General features: G+C 50.1%; 6 protein-coding genes across 6 annotated transcripts; 3 read left to right on the top strand and 3 right to left on the bottom strand.

Annotated features, from left to right (window-relative positions):
• Positions 1 to 275: 275 nt before the first annotated feature.
• FSUBG_11500 (gpi inositol-deacylase) lies at positions 276 to 3,708 on the bottom strand (the record flags this gene model as incomplete). The annotated part of the gene is made up of 2 exons (XM_036676190.1): positions 276 to 3,119; positions 3,184 to 3,708. 2 exons carry the CDS (start codon positions 3,706 to 3,708, stop codon positions 276 to 278), a joined length of 3,369 nt encoding a protein of 1,122 aa, XP_036533029.1.
• A 2,809-nt stretch (positions 3,709 to 6,517) lies between these two features.
• On the top strand, positions 6,518 to 9,674 carry FSUBG_11499 (DNA mismatch repair PMS2; the record flags this gene model as incomplete). The annotated part of the gene is made up of 3 exons (XM_036676187.1): positions 6,518 to 6,550; positions 6,601 to 6,697; positions 6,772 to 9,674. The coding sequence occupies 3 exons, from the start codon at positions 6,518 to 6,520 to the stop codon at positions 9,672 to 9,674; spliced, it is 3,033 nt and encodes a 1,010-aa protein (XP_036533028.1).
• A 202-nt stretch (positions 9,675 to 9,876) lies between these two features.
• Positions 9,877 to 11,762, bottom strand: FSUBG_11498 (uncharacterized protein; the record flags this gene model as incomplete). The annotated part of the gene is made up of 3 exons (XM_036676186.1): positions 9,877 to 11,289; positions 11,345 to 11,540; positions 11,599 to 11,762. The coding sequence occupies 3 exons, from the start codon at positions 11,760 to 11,762 to the stop codon at positions 9,877 to 9,879; spliced, it is 1,773 nt and encodes a 590-aa protein (XP_036533027.1).
• Positions 11,763 to 12,387: 625 nt separating this feature from the next.
• On the top strand, positions 12,388 to 13,846 carry FSUBG_11497 (ferredoxin-NADP+ reductase; the record flags this gene model as incomplete). The annotated part of the gene is made up of 3 exons (XM_036676185.1): positions 12,388 to 12,459; positions 12,516 to 12,974; positions 13,025 to 13,846. 3 exons carry the CDS (start codon positions 12,388 to 12,390, stop codon positions 13,844 to 13,846), a joined length of 1,353 nt encoding a protein of 450 aa, XP_036533026.1.
• A 57-nt stretch (positions 13,847 to 13,903) lies between these two features.
• FSUBG_11496 (uncharacterized protein) lies at positions 13,904 to 15,182 on the bottom strand (the record flags this gene model as incomplete). The annotated part of the gene is made up of 2 exons (XM_036676184.1): positions 13,904 to 14,650; positions 14,709 to 15,182. 2 exons carry the CDS (start codon positions 15,180 to 15,182, stop codon positions 13,904 to 13,906), a joined length of 1,221 nt encoding a protein of 406 aa, XP_036533025.1.
• A 706-nt stretch (positions 15,183 to 15,888) lies between these two features.
• On the top strand, positions 15,889 to 18,060 carry FSUBG_11495 (SWI SNF complex; the record flags this gene model as incomplete). Its single annotated transcript, XM_036676183.1, has 4 exons — positions 15,889 to 16,000; positions 16,059 to 16,127; positions 16,176 to 16,594; positions 16,642 to 18,060. The coding sequence occupies 4 exons, from the start codon at positions 15,889 to 15,891 to the stop codon at positions 18,058 to 18,060; spliced, it is 2,019 nt and encodes a 672-aa protein (XP_036533024.1).
• Between the last annotated feature and the right edge of the window lie 1,330 nt (positions 18,061 to 19,390).

Genomic DNA, 19,390 nt, shown 5'->3' with positions numbered 1-19,390 from the left:
GTGGCCTGGTGCCGAGGAGGCGTACAACGCTGTCTATCCACAGATGCTTAGCGGACGTTGATTCCAGAACCATGCAAAATAAATAGGTATTACCGGGCAAGCCCGCGCTGCAAACCAACCAGGAAGAATAGTAATTCGTGAGAACAGAAAACAAAGTAGGTAGTGTATGGTTCGCCAAATGGTCGTGGCTGGTACAATGCTACGTGATGATACGCACAAAATCGTGGCAACAGGAGACATGATGATCCACGGGATGATTATGGTCATCGAGTCCTTCATAAAGAACCTTTAGACTTTTTGTGTTCCTCCATTGGGCTGCTTTCAAAAATCGCGCCGAGTCCGCTTAAGGAGAAGGGGTCCTTGGTAGAATGTAACACGACTAGCCAAGCAGCAATGATGTTCACCAAGTAGTGAAGCATATACGCGTGAGAGATCCCGTACATGGCGGCGTAGAGCGCAGTCGCGAAAAGAAGCAGGCTAGTGACATAACCAAAAAGTCTACCAACTTGGGGCACCATCTTGCCTGTTGTCAGATTCTCCACGAGAAGGATGAAAGGCATTATTGAAAGAACATTATGGTGTGAAGAAAATGGCGTCAGCCAATGAACAGCCAAGTTGCGAATCCATACTGCTAGGATAGGTAGATTGATGGGGAGAATCCACAGCATTAGAAGCAGGACAGAGTGTGCATAGTGGTAGTAATTTGAGTTTGCATCCGAAGGGTTATTGTTGTTGATACGAAGAGCTCGTATTACCGTGAAGAGCTGCACCAGGCATGCCACCAGGTAGGCAAATTGGTAGGGAATGAATGTCCAGACGAGGAACAGCAGAATGGCGGTAGTGATCATACGCCTCTTGGGAGTTGACGGGACGAATGCAGGTGTTCTCGCTACCCCATCATCTTCAGCTCCGCTTGAGAGTGGGAGTAGGGTTAGAGTCCAATAAAGGAAGCCAAGGAGGTGCGTGAAGGCTTTGGTCATGTAGTGAACCATGGCACAAACACCAATGCAAACGACACCAATCAGGGGAACAAGAAACCAGAAGAAGGGATCGTCCGTCCCAATAAGAATGTCGTGGCGATGATAGTCAATGGATAAGGGCGCAGCAGGCGCTTGGTACCACCATCGACCAGACCAGGCAGCTGGAACTCCTTCCATTGACATCGACAAGAGCGTCAGAGATACGAGCAGTAGCGGTATCGACTGGCGGAGACACAAATCCAGGCTTTGTGAGAATGAGATGAAAACCCCTGAGCTGTCGTAGACGCGGAACTGCTTGCGCAAAACGAGAGCAACCGTTAACATAGGGAAAGCGGCAAAGACGGTCCGGTACCTCATGTAGAGCTTGCCAAGGCTGCCCCAGAAATCAGGCTTGATCTGAAGGCGAACATTTGAGCCGCATGAAGGATCTGTCCAAACTTGAAACGTAATCCCTTTTTCAGTCCCGGATCCCAACGAGGGGGGAAGATAGGGAGCCACACCATGCAAACTGACATCGACAGACTGAGCGTTGACAAAATACTTGGACTCGTATGGCTGATCAAGGTATTGTCGGATCAAAGGGCTGAAGAGCGCCTTTTCAACCTTGCAATGGGGACTTGTGATTTCCAGCTTATAGGCAAGAAGAGCTGACTGCAATGAGGCGATGTTGACCTCTGTAGTCAGTGGCCGGTTTGCAGGTAGGTCCACGGTGGTTCCAGATAAAAGTAGTTTGGCTAGACTAGCGTCTTCCTTCTTCGAAAACGCAGACTGATCGCTGAACTCTGCAATCAAGAAACTGCGCGAGCTTGAAACAAACTTCTCTATAATGGCCACGAATTGGTGATCGGGCAGCTGGTCGAGATCGTATTGAAGGTATGAGAAAGGGACAATTTCTCGCTCTCGGTCGAGGTAGAAAGGATATCTAGACGAGGCTGTGGATGCGGGCAGCAGAATCCGGTCTGATGCAGCGTTCTTACAAGCAAGCCTGGTCGAGCCGCTATCATCGGTCGAGAGATCAATTTGAAATGGATATAGCGAGGTGGCTTGCCCAGACTGGAAGGGGAATACGCTGCAGAACAAGACTTCTACCTTGCCATTTTCACCAGCTTCATCCAAAGCAGCATCCGTAAGAACGGTGAATCGTTTGACCTCGGGAGATCCCTGGGGCGGGATGGGAAGCAGATGAGCTCGAGGCTTCGGCTGCTGGCCGATGTGACTAAGGACGAGCCGCTGTCCTGCCGGAAGAATCGAGTTTGAGTCGTCGCTCAGTGTCAGAAGAGTGGTGGCTTCTTTCAGTGGCAAGTCCTTTTCCACGGTTGGCTCCATTCCTGTCAAGAATCGCTTTTTGAAGGTCTTCATTCGATCAGCTCGCGGCTTGGTTTGCGATCCGCGATGAACATCGACGATATCATAGAGAGCCTTGGTGATGACCTTACGAAACTGGTCGCACCAAAGAATAGCCTGGTGGTCCATACTTGTCCAGACAGTCGGTATCCCGGTTGTGAAGACAGTGAAACCATGTGTCGGAGGGACCAGAGACTCGAGACTTGCATAATCTGATGGAACCACCGTGTCTAACCCACCACCTGCGATCGAAACCAGAGTAACATGCCACAGAGGGTTGTTGTTTGCCCATTTTTGCGAATAAGCCTGACGCCAATAATCGTTGATCTCATCGTAAATTTGAACTATTTGCCCGTCAAAAGTGACAGGGGGCCGAGCATGCGGTGCCGACATTGTGATAATGGTGTTGATCGAATTCGTTTGATAATTAGGCTGAACAAGCATAGCTCTTGCGACCACTCCGCCCATAGAGTGGCCCAGAACGATAACCGATGTAGGATCAGGGAGGTGGCCCTCTCGAGTTGCGCGTTGGGGGTCAGAGTAAAGCGACAGTATGTAGCGAACAGCTTCATTGAGGTATTCGGCTTGGTCGAGCAGCGTCTGGCCATGAAACGCTGTGATATCCTCGTTGAAATCCACGGTAAAGAAATCTAAACTCCGGATGCCGGCATCAAGAGCGCCATGATCATGCTGAAGGTTATTGTGAAAGTAGTTTGCAGCTTCTGCAGCGATTGGACGGACCTGCTTATAGCTACCTGCGTTTCCAGGTATGAACAAGACAGGGATGCCCAGAAGCTATCAACGTGTGGGCTTAGTTACCAAACGAACGAGATGCTGGGCGCAAGACGCTTCGACGTACCTTGTCCGGTGGCTCTATGCCTTGTTCTCGATACAGATACAACGAATATTTGGTTGCAAAGCGTGTATGTTCCGTATCAAACTCGGTGAAGCGCACATACGATGGGCGCATGTACGACATCCGGCAACCCTTTGGGTCAAGTTGGCTGGTCACAAGAGACCTCAGGATACTGATAAGAATGACGATACCCAATGCAGAAGTGAGCAAGACAACGATGGAGAACCGTGGACGGGGTATGCGTCGATTCGGCGACGGAGACTGCGTCGGTGTCCTTGCGAGAGCCATGTCGGGGGTTGATGGTGCTGCGAGAGAGGTGGGCTTTAGTACGGTGGTTTGGCGAGGCTCTTCGCGAGACTGGCCGTTTCTGCCATTGCGATCGTTGGAGGGCTTCCAATTGAGACTACTCGGTCTTCGAGCTCGTGCGGGCGACGTGCGCGTTTTTGAATTAGGATCGGGGTCGGGAATATCGGAGTCGAGAGAGGATTCGTCACCGTCGTCGGCCGATCCGGAGGAGCGCCTCTTCATGGAGAAGGCACGTAAAGACTCGCCGCGAGCCTGATATCGAGGAGTGGCAGAAATGAATATAGAGGGAGAGATGTATACTGCCCAAGTGTCCAGGAGGATCGCGGCGATCTTTAGGTCAATTGGGGACGACTTCGGTAAAACGAGGTCAGGCCAAGGCTGAGGTCGAGGTCGAGGTCGAGGTTGGAGGTGGAAGCTAAGATTAAAGATCAAGCACGAACGAGCCAACGACGCTTAGAATATTCGCTTGGCTAGCGGACAGGTTCGGTAGGTAGAGCACCACGAGAGAAACCCAGCAGGGGTTTTATTTTAGTGAGGGTCGGTGAAGGCGCGATTGGAGATTTCGTAACCGTAGAAGACCCGTTTGCGACAAGATGCAACCGGGGGTTGTGGTGGTTTGACCACTTTCTAGACTCTCCAACATGGATCCAGTGCTACGTACGGAGTAGCGACGGAACGAATATTCGTCCAAGCTTTTGCAACGACGAATATAATTAAGTAGGTAGGTAGAAACAGCGAGAACGACAGTGGCTGCAGCTAATTTTGAGTTATTAGCCAACGAACAAATTTGATTGAAAGCAAGATGAATGTCCACAATAAGTTAAAAGGGTAAGTAGGTACCTAGGTAAGTTAATTAGTAGGTAAGTGAATACAGAGTACTACTAACTTGGTAGTTATGCCGCATGCCGATTCCCCAGTCCCTGCTGAACCCAATGAATGTGGGTGGGAAATTGGATTGGGATGTTTCGATGGCTTCTCGGTCTCCTACTCATCAGCCGAGTCGGAACCACCAAAACGTTGTGTGTCCCCTTTTTTTCCCTTCCACGGGGGGCTGGTTTTTAAGCGCCACACATTTGGAGAAGCCTGGGCCATTATTAGCGGGAGAAACCCCAACAAGAAGCCATGGATGGAAATTGACAGGGAATTGGTCATCAATCACCTCGTCGTGCTGTCACTCACTGCCTCGTGGCAGGGATTTTCTGCAGGCATTTAATTACAGGCTCGTCAAACGTTTTCTGAAGGATCATTTGTGATGCCAAGCTAGTGTATCTACAGATACGGCTGCTCGCGTTTAAGATTATCATGTTCACAGCCGGTTACTACCGAGTCTGCTGGGCAAAAGCCATTATAACTATCTCAACCAGCCTTTCGATTAATGCTCATAAATGGACTCGGATAGTGTCACAGGCGCTTCATCCACCCTTTGCGGTGAGAGGCTGCTTGGCTTTCAAGATAAGAGCCAACTGCGTCAGTCCAAATGAATGACAGTTCACAAAGTTCCCTAGGCTCCGCAGCCTACCGCCAGCGCCTCTCCCTCTTTAGTCCCGCGTTAGGCTGCAAGTAGTGCCTCACCAAGCCCGTCTTCCGTCTTGGCCAGTGATAGCTAGCATCCTTGGACTCGGAACAAAGCTTGGAAAATGAGAAACTTGACATGTCTCGCCCATCGAAACTGGGACCGAGAATCGGTGCGTGCGGGTTCTTGTTCGTGGAGCCGCATCTTAAATGGTTTTTTAAAAGTACCAAGGCAAGAGGATGCAATAAAACTTAGGAGCTCTATCCTAGGTGACAAAAAGCCTTAGGTAAACTCAGTGTAGTTTAGTATAGATATAGTGAATCTTGGACTAGGTAGGTAGTTTAACGTCAGAAGTCTCCTTACGGAGTACACCCTGAGGCAAGGTAACGTATGTAGGTAGCTAACTTGAAGCCTTCTCCGTCTGGACTCAGTAGCTCCGCAACCTAAGGTAAGGTATATCTTTTAAGCTACAGAGTACAGTTAACACTTATTAGTAGACTGTCAATATCGGTAGGCTGGGAACTCAATTCTTATCTCCTTCTTGCGTCATTGGTCTTGAAAGCGAAAGCCTCAAGACGTACGGAGTAGTCCGTAGGTCAAGCGAGACTGTCTGATGCAGGCAGACACATTGCCAGGAGACCTCAATCCAATGTCTCCTGTTGTGATGTATCCTTTATCTTCCTTCTGATAGCGTGAGAACCAGTTCAAGAACTACAAATTCATAGCTGTATTTCGTATCTTTGTTCCTGAACCAGTCTGAAGCTGTCTCGGAGCGGGATTTTGGAAATGCAGTGTCACCTTCTCCATGCAGGCACATGACGAAAAAGAAATCTCATGAGTTGAAGCTTCCACCTGACGCAAAATCATCTCGTCGAGTGCATCTAGGTACATACCTAACGTATTCTTAAGGTTAGGTACCTAGGTTAGTAGGGTTCTGTTTATGCCCGTACAGTCCAAAGGGATAGGTAGCAAATGTGCATTTCCGCAAATTTTTAGGTGTATATTCCCACAACGGAATTACAAACACAAACAAGATCATATAGGCTCAGTATATCTATAGAGATAATACTGTGTACTGGAGCGATCAGCAAGGGAAATATAGCAGATTATTAGCCACTGAAAAAGTACCGATTTTACATTTGCTATCCCTGAGGGCTGAACCTTACCTTAGGTACTAATCTGAGATGAATTCACGAGATTGGCGACCCGTTATAGGAATATGTGATAAATGAGGGAGTATCTTTCCGTGAACGTCGAGGTGGGTCCTCCATCCAATTTGTATTCATGCATATGGCACCTCCCATCATGATGAAAGATAGACGGCCCAGATGAGTACTTGAGTTCGATTTCGATTTTTTATCTACACATCTGCACATCTGCAAAATAAAATTAAGCTGCGGTCGTCACAGCCTTCAAATGGTGCCGCAATCATAATCGCATTGAGGTCTCATCGCCCTCGGCTGCGTTGTTGGTATCGTGTGCGAGGTCTTGCGTGAACCTCTGTATAAAAAGGTCCACATGGCAACTATAAAACAGATCGATGGACGCACGGTACATGACATATTCACAATCGTCCCATCTCGTTGTGCTAACCTTCCTAGGTTCATCAGATCCAGTCCGGCCAGGTTATAGTCGACCTTTGCTCTGTTGTGAAGGAACTGGTTGAGAACAGCGTCGATGCTGGGGCAACAAGCATAGGTAGGCATCCGATCGTTCGATCGAACAATCCGCCTGCAGTAATAACTGGATTATTCTGACTCCCCTTCCCACAGATGTTCGTTTCAAGAACCAAGGGCTTGATCTCATCGAGGTGGCTGACAATGGGTCTGGTATCGCCCCTGCCAACTATCCGTCAGTGGCTCTCAAGCACCATACGTCAAAGCTCGCTTCATACTCGGATATAGCTACGCTAGAGACATTTGGTTTCCGGGGTGAAGCATTATCCTCATTATGTGCTTTGTCAATTGTGAGCATCACGACTTGCCAGCAGGGCGAAGCTCCTAAGGGGACTAAGCTCAGCTTCGAGCCATCAGGAGCCCTCAAAGGAACTGCAGTTGTTGCAGCTTCAAAGGGCACAACCGTCTCAGTTGAGCGTCTCTTCCATAACCTGCCTGTTCGTCGGCGTGAGCTTGAGCGAAACATAAAGCGAGAGTGGAATAAGGTCATCGCCCTCCTTGGACAATACGCTTGTATTCAAACCAATCTCAAATTCTCCGTGTCTCAGCAACCAACCAAAGGGAAAAGAATCCACCTGTTTTCGACCAAGGCCAATCCGACCACAAGAGAAAACATCATCAATATCTTTGGTGCAAAGACAATGACGGTCCTTGTGCCCCTCGATTTGACTCTGGAAATGCATCCTTCCACAGGCGGTCCAGCTTTGCAAATTGACCAAAATCATGAATCAAGCTCTAGGGATGTCCGTGTCGTGGGGCATGTTTCCCGGCCTTCTCATGGTGATGGACGCCAAACTCCAGATCGCCAGATGTTTTTCGTGAACGGGAGGCCATGTGGCTTACCCCAATTCGCAAAGACATTTAACGAGGTGTACAGGGCTTACAACAGCTCACAAGCTCCTTTTATTCTGGCGGATGTTCAGCTTGATACCCACATGTACGACGTCAATGTCAGTCCAGACAAAAGGAGTATATTGCTACATGATCAAAACCAACTGCTTGATAACCTACGCACTTCCCTGGCAGCCCTTTTCGACTCGCAAGATTACTCAGTTCCGACCTCTCAGCTTTTGCCATTTAAGAACCGCATTGAGAAGCAGTCAACTACTAACACGCCCTTCAAACCATTATCGATCACTCCTCAGAAGCCCCTGGATGATTCCCAGCCTGAAGTCGAATTAGATGAAGACAGTGACGAAAGCAGCCCCATTGCCAAGGTGCCACTTGGCGCCGTAAGGAGGGTTGGCGGGTCAAAATCATTAGAGAAAAACATTAGTAGTCAAAATCTGATCAGTGGATGGGTAGAGAGGGGATCAACGTCGCGGCCAAAACACCGAGGCACCACAGCGTCAACTTTCGCGCAGAATCAAAGTCCATCCGTACGTCCTTCCACGAGGCGAGAAGAACCAAGCCTCTTTATCGGGAGTTCCTCGCTCTCTTCAGACAGTGATGAAAATGATGCTGGGAAGCCACTCCCTGTGCGCGATTTCAACAAGCAACTGAGAGTAAACAGTGCTACGAAGACTGTCTCTTCTCCCACCAAGAGGAAGTCATCAGAATTGCTTGAGACTGAGCCCCAGATTCCTGCTACGAAACCACTGAGGCGTGGACAAGGCGGGAGCCCACACACTAGCCCGATGAAAACGCCACGGGAAAAGGCAAGATCTGAGGCCGCTATGATAGTCATTGGTGATGAGATCATACAGGATGCTGCGAATACCCCTGATGGTCATGCGAATAATGCAACTGTTTCTGGGGACGGAATGGAGGTTGACGTTCCAAAGCCGTCTTTCGGAAGCCGCCTGACACAGATATACGCAGCTGGTAGCGGTGCGACAGACAGGAAGATATCCTTCCGTAAGGAGCAAGCGTGCGAGGGTGACGAGGGTGATGAAATCTCCGATTCTGAAAGCACAGATACAAACAGCGACAGTGACACATCCAACGCGAACCAGGATGGGAAAGCTGTCAGTGGGCCAGCTATTCCGGTTGCTGGGAGCGATATGCCAAGCAAACAGACAGAAACGAAAGACTTGTCTGATATTACGCCCTTCACATTTGCGGGGGAACCTGCCACAACGGATCATAAGACTCAATCTCTCAAGTCTAGTGTACGGAAGAAAGATTCTACAGCCCAGCTACTACAACACCTACGAACCGACGAAAGTCTCATAAATCTGGGATTGAAATCATGGAGGAACAGCCTCAGTCCAAGTCAAGACTGTACGACTGTCGATGATGAAGTGACAGATCTTGCAGCAGCCAATGCGGAAGAAAAATTGTCACTTACTATAGCTCGCAAGGACTTTCTAAAAATGAAAATAGCCGGACAATTCAACATGGGTTTCATCATCGCAACACGTCCTGCGAGCAACAGGTCAGAGGAAGAACTGGACGTGGCTCAGAAGGACGAGTTGTTTATCATTGACCAACACGCGACAGACGAGAAGTACAACTTTGAGAGGTTGCAGGAGATTCAGACAGTCCAGTCTCAACGACTAGTTCACCCGAAAAGGCTAGAGCTGACAGCACTGGAAGAAGAAATTGTGTTACAAAATATCCCTGCCATAGAGGCTAATGGGTTCAAGGTCCATGTCGACATGACTGGAGATGAACCCGTGGGCTCAAGGTGTGAAGTGCTGGCGCTCCCCATGAGTCGTGAGGTTACCTTCTCGATCACTGACCTTGAAGAACTGATAGCATTGCTTGGTGAAGAATCGTCTGAGTCAAAGCATATACCCCGCCCCTCCAAAGTGAGGAAGATGTTTGCATCGAGGGCATGTCGCAGCAGCGTCATGATTGGGAAGGCTTTGACGCATGGGCAAATGGAGACGCTTGTGCGGCATATGGCAGAGTTGGACAAGCCTTGGAACTGCCCCCATGGCCGTCCAACAATGAGGCATCTGTGTCAATTGGACTCGTGGGATGCGAAAGGATGGAGGGACGACAACTGGCAGGGTCCATCCGGATCTTGGCGAGCGTACTTGAATGGCGAATAGTACTGTTCAGTAGCGATCGGATGTCGGAGAAATTCATGATTTGAGACTTTTGTATTATCAAACACCAAAACTACCTAATTAAACTACATATCCGGATATCTTGCCGTGTCCCCAAACCTTATCCTTGCCAAACATTCAAACTTCGACGCATCCTGCATCCAAAAACCATGAACAAACACTCAAACACATATTCCCGTAGTCCTCATCTCCTTTCCGCGAGGGGGTTACGGCCATCGAGAAAAGAATATCGGTTCCCTGCCGCTCGGCCTTCCTCTACCATTTTACCACTAACATTACGGCGTCCGTATGCCGTGGAAGTGTTCTGATTGTAATCATTACCCGTGGAAACCTTGCGATTATCGCTGCCAATCATAATAGGGGGGGTTGCACTCTGAAGTTCTCCGTATGATCTCGCATAAAACTCACACTCTGGTTGAATAGAGCTCTGACGGTTGCGGGGAGCCAATGCTGGCTTCTCGTCAGCGATATCCCTGCTCGCGCTGACACGTCTCGCGTTTGTGCTAATGTCGGTCAACGAGTTCTTGAATGGGAAGAAGGGTGTCTTGGCGCGAGGAGGGGATTTGCGTTCTTGCTGTGCAGCCGGGGGATTGAGGCGAAGGGGGTGAGGGCGCAGCTCATCGCCATTAACACCAAGGTCGTAAGATGGGTTGTTTTCATCACCATATTCGGAATCAGAATCGTCATGCGCGTATCGTTGAGCCAAGGCCTCATATGACTTGTTCTCGCGGTTCGCAGCACTCGTCTTTGCCGCTTCCAGTTCACGGTTTCGTTGATTCGTTCGGGAGATGAGTGAGTCGGTAGGCATCCAGGTCTCGGTGAATCTAGCCGGGCGAGGTTGACTATGCCTGTTGTAGCTGCTAGATGGGCGAGATCCTGCCTGGTCGTCGAGGGGAATCTCGCTATAGGCATCGTGGTAAATTGAACGGGTGGCAGTAGTCCGTGTGGTGGCCCTTGAAGCAGCCGAATCGCGACGCTCACGACGAGGACTTCCAGGGCCTCTCTGGTATTGTGGTGGTGGGAACTTGGTACGGGAGTCTCGAGTTCCAATTGTCGTGCTCGATCCGTTGCGGGTATGAGTGAAAGGAATGGCGCGTGGTGCTTCAATGCCATCATGAATACCTTCTTGAGGCATGAGAGATTCCCGGCGAGCGCTCCCGGGCGTCGACAGGCGGGCATCACTATCCATGGTGCTAGCGGTCATCACCGACGACTTGTTCCTCTTGTGCATTGGTCGAGCAGTCAAGTGACTCTCGAGAGGGTTCATGTCTGGAGGCATCAAGCTGATCTTGCGGAACATGAAGCCCAGCCAGCCAGCAATCGCCAAGCTGATGAGATGGAGACCACCGGCTGCAACAAAGGTATAGAAAAGAACAGGCTTGAAGGTATTCATGAGCGATTGGTCCGAGAGGCGAGTAACCCAGTCTTCACTCTTGGTGCGCACTGATAGGGCACCAAAAGCGTAGAGAGGAGCGACACCAAGGTCGGTGACGCCGCAGAAGAGCTGGTAGGATGCAGAAGATGCAGGCGATCGCCCTGCGGCGTCACGAGAGAGATGGTAAATTCCATAGATGCAGTGTAATATCACAACGCCAGGCTTCACCACAAGTCAGTTACAGCTTGTAAATATGGTGAGAGGGTTGGGTCCTTACGGTAATTCTCATAACCCAGCCCTCCAGACTGGGGACCTTGTCAATGAGTACCATCAGCGCAAGCAGGCCAAGAGCTGATACCAGCTGCAGTACGCGCAGCCCGGATTGAACATGACGGAGCCATTTGATGAAGCTCTTACTGCGCGGGCTCATTGAAGCATACTCGTTGGTCCTATAAGTAAGAACCTGGTGCATACTGAGAAATGGCTAGTTAGCATAGAGATCCGACGCTGAGACAATGCTATAGTACTCACTCAGGATGCGTGTTGAAAGACACAAGCGGTCCATCGGGCTTCTTTCGCGGCTTGGGAGGTTCCCAGCTTGCTCTTGTGACAGCCTTGGGATCAAACTTGGGCTCCGGGAAGCGCGAGTCGCTGTGGACGGCGCTGTAAAGAAAAGGCGCTTGCGACGGAGCCATATCTGTAGTCGCAGCGCGATGCGCTTGAAGTTGCGCGATCGTAAATTGTTGGTTGTATTGTGCGCCTCGTGCTGGAATGAAGACGATAAGATATGGGCCCCCGGGAATGAACGTTTATTAAATCACGCACGACAGGCGAGTCCTTATAATGAGATTGTTATCCGAGAAACTGGGGAGCCGAGGGAGGGTCTTGTTGAGAACAATAGTATCTCTGACGAAAGTTGTGTACATGGGGCGGGCCGTGTTGGCACAGCAACGTGACGTCTGCGCTGCCGCATTCTGCAAGCCGACGCCGCATCGGAGGTCGGACCCATCCTAATAAACTGAGATGCTGATGAATACCCAAAGAGTCACTTGTCGGTCGTTCTCTGACTATCAAAGTACGATATCAAAATATCATCACCAGCCGTGAATGATAATGTTATCGATAGCACGGCGCCTCCGTCGCCCCGATACAGTGCCTCGGGTTTCTAATGTAATTCCTGGTCAACGTTTCTCTTCTGCGCTGCAGCAAAGTTCTCGATCTCCGGATGCGCCATTTCGCATGGCAGTAGTAGGATCCGGACCGGCCGGGTTCTACACTGCCTACCGGGTAATGGGGAAAGTGTCAGGAGTGAAAGTTGATATGTATGAGAGTCTTCCCGTACCGTTCGGTTTGGTTCGTCATGGCGTTGCTCCAGATCACCCAGAGGTCAAGGTGGGTTACCCTATAGAATAACTAGTAGACTAGGAGACTCACTTACACAACAATAGAATTGCCAAGATAAGTTTGATGAAATTGCATCACAGCCCAATTTCACATTCATTGGTAATGTTTCTATCGGCCATCCTGGCAGCTCTTCGAAGCATTGCACAGTAGAACTGCATGACCTCATGCAGCACTATGATGCTGTTCTCTTCGCATACGGGGCATCCCAGGACAAAAAGCTCGGAATCCCAGGCGAATCGACCCTCAGCGGTATTCACTCAGCGCGTGAAGTTGTAGGATGGTACAACGGTCTTCCTGGATGCTCGGGCTTAAAACTGGATCTCTCACAAGCCGAGGAAGCCGTGGTTATCGGTCAAGGAAACGTTGCTCTCGATATTGCACGAATGCTATTGGAAGACATCGACGTCCTCAGAAAAACAGACATTACAGAGAAGGCGCTCGAGACGCTGTCGAGAAGCAGAGTCAAGAGAGTCCATGTAGTGGGAAGAAGAGGGCCGATGCAGGTAGGTCTTGCTATTGATGGCTTAATCATCACAGCTCTAACATATGGCAGGCTTCATTCACCATCAAAGAGGTGCGGGAACTCCTGAAATTAAGAGACGTAGGGTTTTTACCCTTCAATCGATCGCTCGTTCCCGAGGATTTGAAGTCCTTGCCACGTGCCTCAAAACGACTCATGGAAGTCCTGTTCAAGGGCTCATCAACCCCTCACGAAACAGCTTCCAAATCATGGTCTTTGGATAGCTGTCTCTCACCAAAGCATTTTCTCGGAAACCAAAATGCGCCCTCCAAGGTGGCAAGTACTGAATTCGATCTTACAGAACTCGCAGCACCATTTGATCCCAAGTCATCTGTCAAAGCCACTGGCAAGACCGCTATACTGCCATCCGATGTTGTCTTCCGCTCGGTTGGATACAAATCCGTAGCTCTGCCCGGGTTTGCTGAAATCGGTATTCAATTTGACGATCGTCGCGGCATCGTCGATAACGACGGCCTTGGTAGAGTGACGAGGATGGTTTCTGATACGCATGCTAGAGGTGCTCACAATGAGAGGGTCCCCGGAGTATACTGCGCCGGTTGGGTCAAGAATGGCCCGACTGGAGTGATCGCATCAACTATGCAGGACGCCTTCACGACAGGTGATGCGATTGTTCATGACTGGCTATCAGGCGGTCGCTTTCTCAACGCTTCAAACCATGACAATGTAACAGGGTGGGAGGGCCTGAGACACAATGCTGGGCCATCAACATGTCGAGCCGTTGCTTGGGACGACTGGAGACAGATTGACCGCACAGAACGAGAGCGTGGGCAAAAGAATGGAAAAGAGAGAGAAAAGTTCACAAGCACGGATGAAATGTTGGCTATCCTCGAATGATACCAGGACGGGCACTTTAACTGTTTGTGTATTACATCACCCTGTACATCTAGATGCTTAGGAGCTCTTGACCTTCTCAGTCAGCTCAGGTACCTTTTCGAATAAGTCACCAACCAGACCGACATCGGCAACCTGGAAGATGGGGGCATCGGGATCCTTGTTGATCGCAGCGATGACCTTGCTATCCTTCATACCTGCAAGATGCTGAATCGCACCCGAGATGCCCACGGCCATGTACAACTGAGGAGCAACAACCTTGCCTGTTTGACCCACCTGCAGACTGTTATCGGCATAGCCACTGTCAACAGCAGCACGAGAGGCACCGACTGCAGCACCGAGGGCATCAGCGAGGGGAAGCATGACCTTGTTGAACTCCTCCTTGGACTTAAGACCACGGCCTCCGGACACGACGCGGCTCGCAGTCGAAAGATCAGGACGGTCTGACTTGGCCAAATCTTCTGACACCCACTCAGTAGGTGACTCGGGCTTGGAGTCAACTCCATCCTCAACGGTGGCGGAACCTCCCTCTAGGGGACCAGCAGCGAAGGCAGTTCCTCGAATGGTGATGACCTTGACAGAGTCTGAAGACTCAACGGTGGCGATCGCGTTACCGGCGTAGATGGGACGGACAAATGTGTTCTCGTTCTCAATTGCAGTGATATCTGAGATCTGCTGCGAATCGAGCAGAGCGGCTACTCGAGGCATGACACTCTTGCCGAATGCAGTGTGGCCTGCGATGACGTGTGTGTAGCCGCCTTTCTTGATATTCTCAACCAAGAGGGGAGCATAGTTCTCGGGGAGGCCCTTGGTGGAGAGTCAGTGTTGCGCGCGTGTAGTCAGATTCTTGGACCTTTCTACCAACCTTCTCATATGCACTATTATCGACAGCAATAATCTTTTCCACGCCCTCAGCTTTGGCAATCTCCTCAGCCACGGGCTTGATGTTGTTGCCAGCAATAAATCCGTGTACTGGTCCACCCAACTTCTTCGCAGCTGTAAAGGCGCTCAACGAGCTGTGGTTGAGTACACCATCCTTCTGTTCGAGGATTGCCAATGTGGATTGCAGGCGCTGCCGTTGTGCGCCGAGGCTGTAGGCGTGCGCACGCGCGATGAGGCTAGTGGCCCTTTGTGCCAGCACTCGTTTCGCGGTCGGAAGCATCATGAGTATGTGGTTGAGTTGTGGTGATGGCAATTCAACTGCCCTCTCCAGGTCCAAGAGTGAGTGATGTAGGTAAGGTAAGGTAAGGTAGGCTAAGTCGGCGACGGTTGTTAACGGCCCGAGGTCGAGGCCGCTTGCTCTACCACCGTCATCGGCCAGACCGGGAACCGACGGCATGTGGACTAAAATGCCGAATCGGCTCAAGTGATATCCATTCACATGACTGAGTATCATAAAACAGCTACATTGATTTGCCTTGAAACCGCAAAAGATATTTGAGGCTCTATATTATGCTTCATTCTGTTGATCTAAAACTGGCTTGTCATAATGTGGACGGTACCATACTGATAACCGCTATAGGCTGAATCTCAGTCTGCGTCTGAATGTTCAAGAACTGCGTTGACGAACTCACGACTAAACCAATTGACGAAAATGAACTCATCGGGAAACCTGAAACGGCTGCATATAGAAAATAACTGTAGCCTCTATGAACAGAAAGCATCTGAACTATCAATCGTTGTCATCTGGATCTCGTTAATGGACTAAGCTACTGAGAAGCGGGTCAGTGCACAATGCTTAGCTAATACAGATACCACGTGATGCAGATTGTTCCCCCTGGAACTGCGCGTCCACCTAGATGTCAAGAAGCTGAGGCCAGTCAATTCGCGCCAAAATTTCTCCAAGACGCGACCCATTTCATCGCCAGACTCCATCAACATCACGACGCTAGCGACATCGAATTCCCGACGACGTACGAACAGTCATCCCTCTGTTTTGTGGTAATCCTTTTCGCCAAATATCGCACAATAAATCTGATTGTGCGCGCTCGATTCATTCGCCGCCCTGAACTACCGCTCGCGGTCTGATCGCGATAATCATAAAGATGGACGACTCTGCTACCTATGGCTCGCCTGGCAACGATGCGTCGCCCAACAGCAACCCTATCCTCGCCCAACCTCCCCTGCAGCCAGAGTCAGGTGCAGGCGACAGCGAAGGTACGTGCGCATTGCGATTGCTGTTCCCTCGATTAAACATGTCACTCACGGGAAATAGACATCCAGATGTCCGAGGGGCTGGTTACTGAGTCAAACATCAAACAGGATAGTACAACTCCTGCGCCAGGTAACCAGACTATCTGAAATATGATGGAATATTTACTGAGACATCCAGCTCGAGGTGACGAGGAGATGAACGATGCGCCCGCTGATGATACCAAGATGAAGCAGGATAGAGTGGCCGCTACAGAAGGTCAAGAATCCAAGTCAAAGGAGGTTGTTGAGTCGGCTGCTCGCGATCATCTCATCGCGCAGACTCACGCGATTGTCCTTCCCAGCTACAGTACCTGGTTCGACATGAATGCTATTCACGAAATTGAGCGTAAAGCTATGGCCGAGTTCTTCAACAACCGTAACCGGAGCAAAACACCAGCTGTATACAAGGATTATCGCGATTTTATGATCAACACATATCGCCTCAACCCTGTTGAATATCTGACAGTCACAGCATGCCGCAGGAACTTGGCTGGTGACGTTTGCGCCATTATGCGCGTCCACGCCTTCTTGGAGCAATGGGGCTTGATCAACTATCAGGTAAGGAGCTTTGTTACGGCATTTCTAGGTTTTCTGACAATCAATAGGTTGACGCCGAGCAACGCCCATCGCACGTTGGACCACCCTTCACTGGCCATTTCAAGATCATATGCGATACTCCCCGAGGCCTGCAGGCTTGGCAACCTTCTGCCGACCCTGTGATTCTGGAAGGCAAGAAGAGCCAAGATACCGACCAAAAGGCTGCTGCCGCCGCTCCCGCTAAAGGGGAACAGAACCTTGAAATTGGACGAAACATTTACGAAGCCAATGCCAAGAACACCCTCATTAACAAGACTGAGGGCAAGACCAACGGTGAGACAGCAGCCACCAATGGCGCAGCTGGTGCCGATGATGCCACCAAGGCCCCCATCGCCAAGGTCCATTGCCACCAGTGCGGCAACGATTGTACTCGGATTTACTATCACAGCAACCATACAGATGCTAACCCCAAGGCTAAATATGACCTTTGTCCTAACTGCTTCACCGAGGGTCGCCTGCCTGCCAACCATAACAGCAACATGTATGTCAAGATGGAGAACCCCACCTACACATCGACCTTAGACCGCGATGCTCCCTGGACGGATGCCGAGATTCTGCGACTTCTCGAAGGCCTCGAGCGATTCGACGACGATTGGGGTGAGATTGCAGAGCATGTGGGTACCCGCACACGGGAAGAGTGTGTTCTCCAATTCCTTCAGCTGGATATTGAGGAGAAGTATTTGGACTCTGAGGCTCCCATCAGTGCCCCGACTGGCCTGTCTCTGCTTGGCCCCCAACAAGGACAGCTTCCCTTCAGCCAAGTTGATAACCCGGTCATGTCTGTCGTCGGTTTCCTTGCTAGCTTGGCAGACCCAGCCAGTACCGCAGCGGCCGCAAGCAAATCTGCCGAAGAGCTCAAGCGCAAGCTCCGCAAGCAACTCGACGGTGATAAAGCCGATGATAATTCCCAGGCCAACGGTGACAGCAAAGCCAAGAGCGACTCTATGGATATCGACCTCAGACAGGAGACTACGACGACTACAACCACAACTACGACCACTACCACCAAGACCAACGCGCTCGCATCCATTCCTCTGGCTTCGATAGGTGCTAGGGCTGCCGGATTTGCCTCTCATGAAGAACGCGAGATGACACGCCTGGTTTCCGCTGCTTCAAATGTGACACTACAAAAGCTTGAATTGAAACTCAAGTATTTCGACGAGATGGAGGCCGTCCTGCGTGCGGAGCGACGAGAGCTTGAACGGGCAAGACAGCAACTGTTCCTGGATCGATTGACCTTCCGACGTAGGGTTCGAGAAGTGCAGGAGGGCTTGAAGGCTGCCGCGGCTGTTGGAGGCGAACAAGGCGTACGACTTGCACAAGAAGCTATGACTGAAGGAGACCGGTTGAGCTTCCAGGCTGTCCCAGGCGCGCAGGCTGTCCCACCTCCCAGCAGTGATGGCCAAATCAAGAGCTATGAGGCTTGATGGTTGGCATTGAGACTGGGTAGCGTGAGCTCTAATTAGGGGAAAGCACTGTTTGGACACTTGGGATCAAAGTCACGGCGTCTGGTTGGTACACGGAATTGATGCCGGGATCATCGCCGATCTCAAGCTGTGCCACTTTCTGTCACTCTCTGTCACTTAATATGAGCTGCCTCCAGGCGATGCTGGTTCAATTGTGACGGATAAGATTGAAGTACAGCCTTCTTGGGGGTCTCTATAGTCACTGACTAGGGACAACTTGGGAGATTCTTTAAAAAGAAACTTGGCCATTGGTGGACACAGGGCCTGCAAGTTAATCTAGTCCTCTGTGGATGGTGTACTAGTACATGGCATAGATGCTTTGGTGGTTTTGTCGCAGCAGAAATTATTTAGTCAATGAACGGTTGGGTTGTAAATTGGCGAATTGGAATGTTTTATGTTAGCTGTTATGCTCTCTCCCTATATCTATTTCTCTCTCTCCCTCACATTGTGTAATCCATGGCTGTCAGATTGTACTATGCATATTGAGTTTTGCTGTTTACAATAATTGATTGAGGTGGTTCATATTGTGAATGCCAGACCACATCAGTGGTCGGGCAAACGGGAAAGAGACAGTATAAATATACAGTGTAATACCTAGACCAAGTTCCCAAAACTCCCTCCGTATGGCGATTTAATGGTTTGGAAGATATCAATGGACCAGGGAATAAGTGATGTCAAATGGAGATGAGCTCTCTCCACTTCCCCACGAATAAGGAAAACTGGGGTACCCTAGATTCTGGCTTTGAGGGGGTGTTTTCTTGGATATTGCACAGTGCTGTAGTGCAAATTGGTGTTACTTGCGAAGAATGACTGGAGGCATGTGAGCACTTTAAACAGAGCATAATAAGCTGACTACCTAGGTATGATAAGAAAATGCTTCGAATTTGTCCATTGAAACAGACGATGCCTGCTTTAGTAGGTGCTAACCTACCTGCTAGGTACATACTGTGAAAGCCTGGTTGCAGTACGTACTAACCTATTTCCCCAGAAGACGGGAGGCTCAAGCGATTGCCTCGGAGATGGTGGATCTAGAGAAAGATGTAAGATATGATTGGCTGGAAAGGGTATCCCCTGCCCCAGTTCACATCAGTCCCGTGGGCCCTTGAAAGTTCGTACCTCGGCCCAAGGCTTTTGAGGGGCCCGGGTGACGTCTCGGTCACAAGCAAACGTCGTATTTACTACTACCTTCTGTACGGAGTACCTACCTAAACTACTCCATAACAAGTCTCGCGCTGGGCTGATATTATTACGTCTGTCCATCCCATCCAGTCTAATCTGGTGACCCTTGTCC

This window comes from Fusarium subglutinans (assembly GCF_013396075.1).
Source record: "Fusarium subglutinans strain NRRL 66333 chromosome Unknown NRRL66333_c0000219, whole genome shotgun sequence".
Lineage (NCBI taxonomy): Eukaryota > Fungi > Ascomycota > Sordariomycetes > Hypocreales > Nectriaceae > Fusarium > Fusarium subglutinans.
This window is presented reverse-complemented; position numbering and strand designations above follow the sequence as displayed.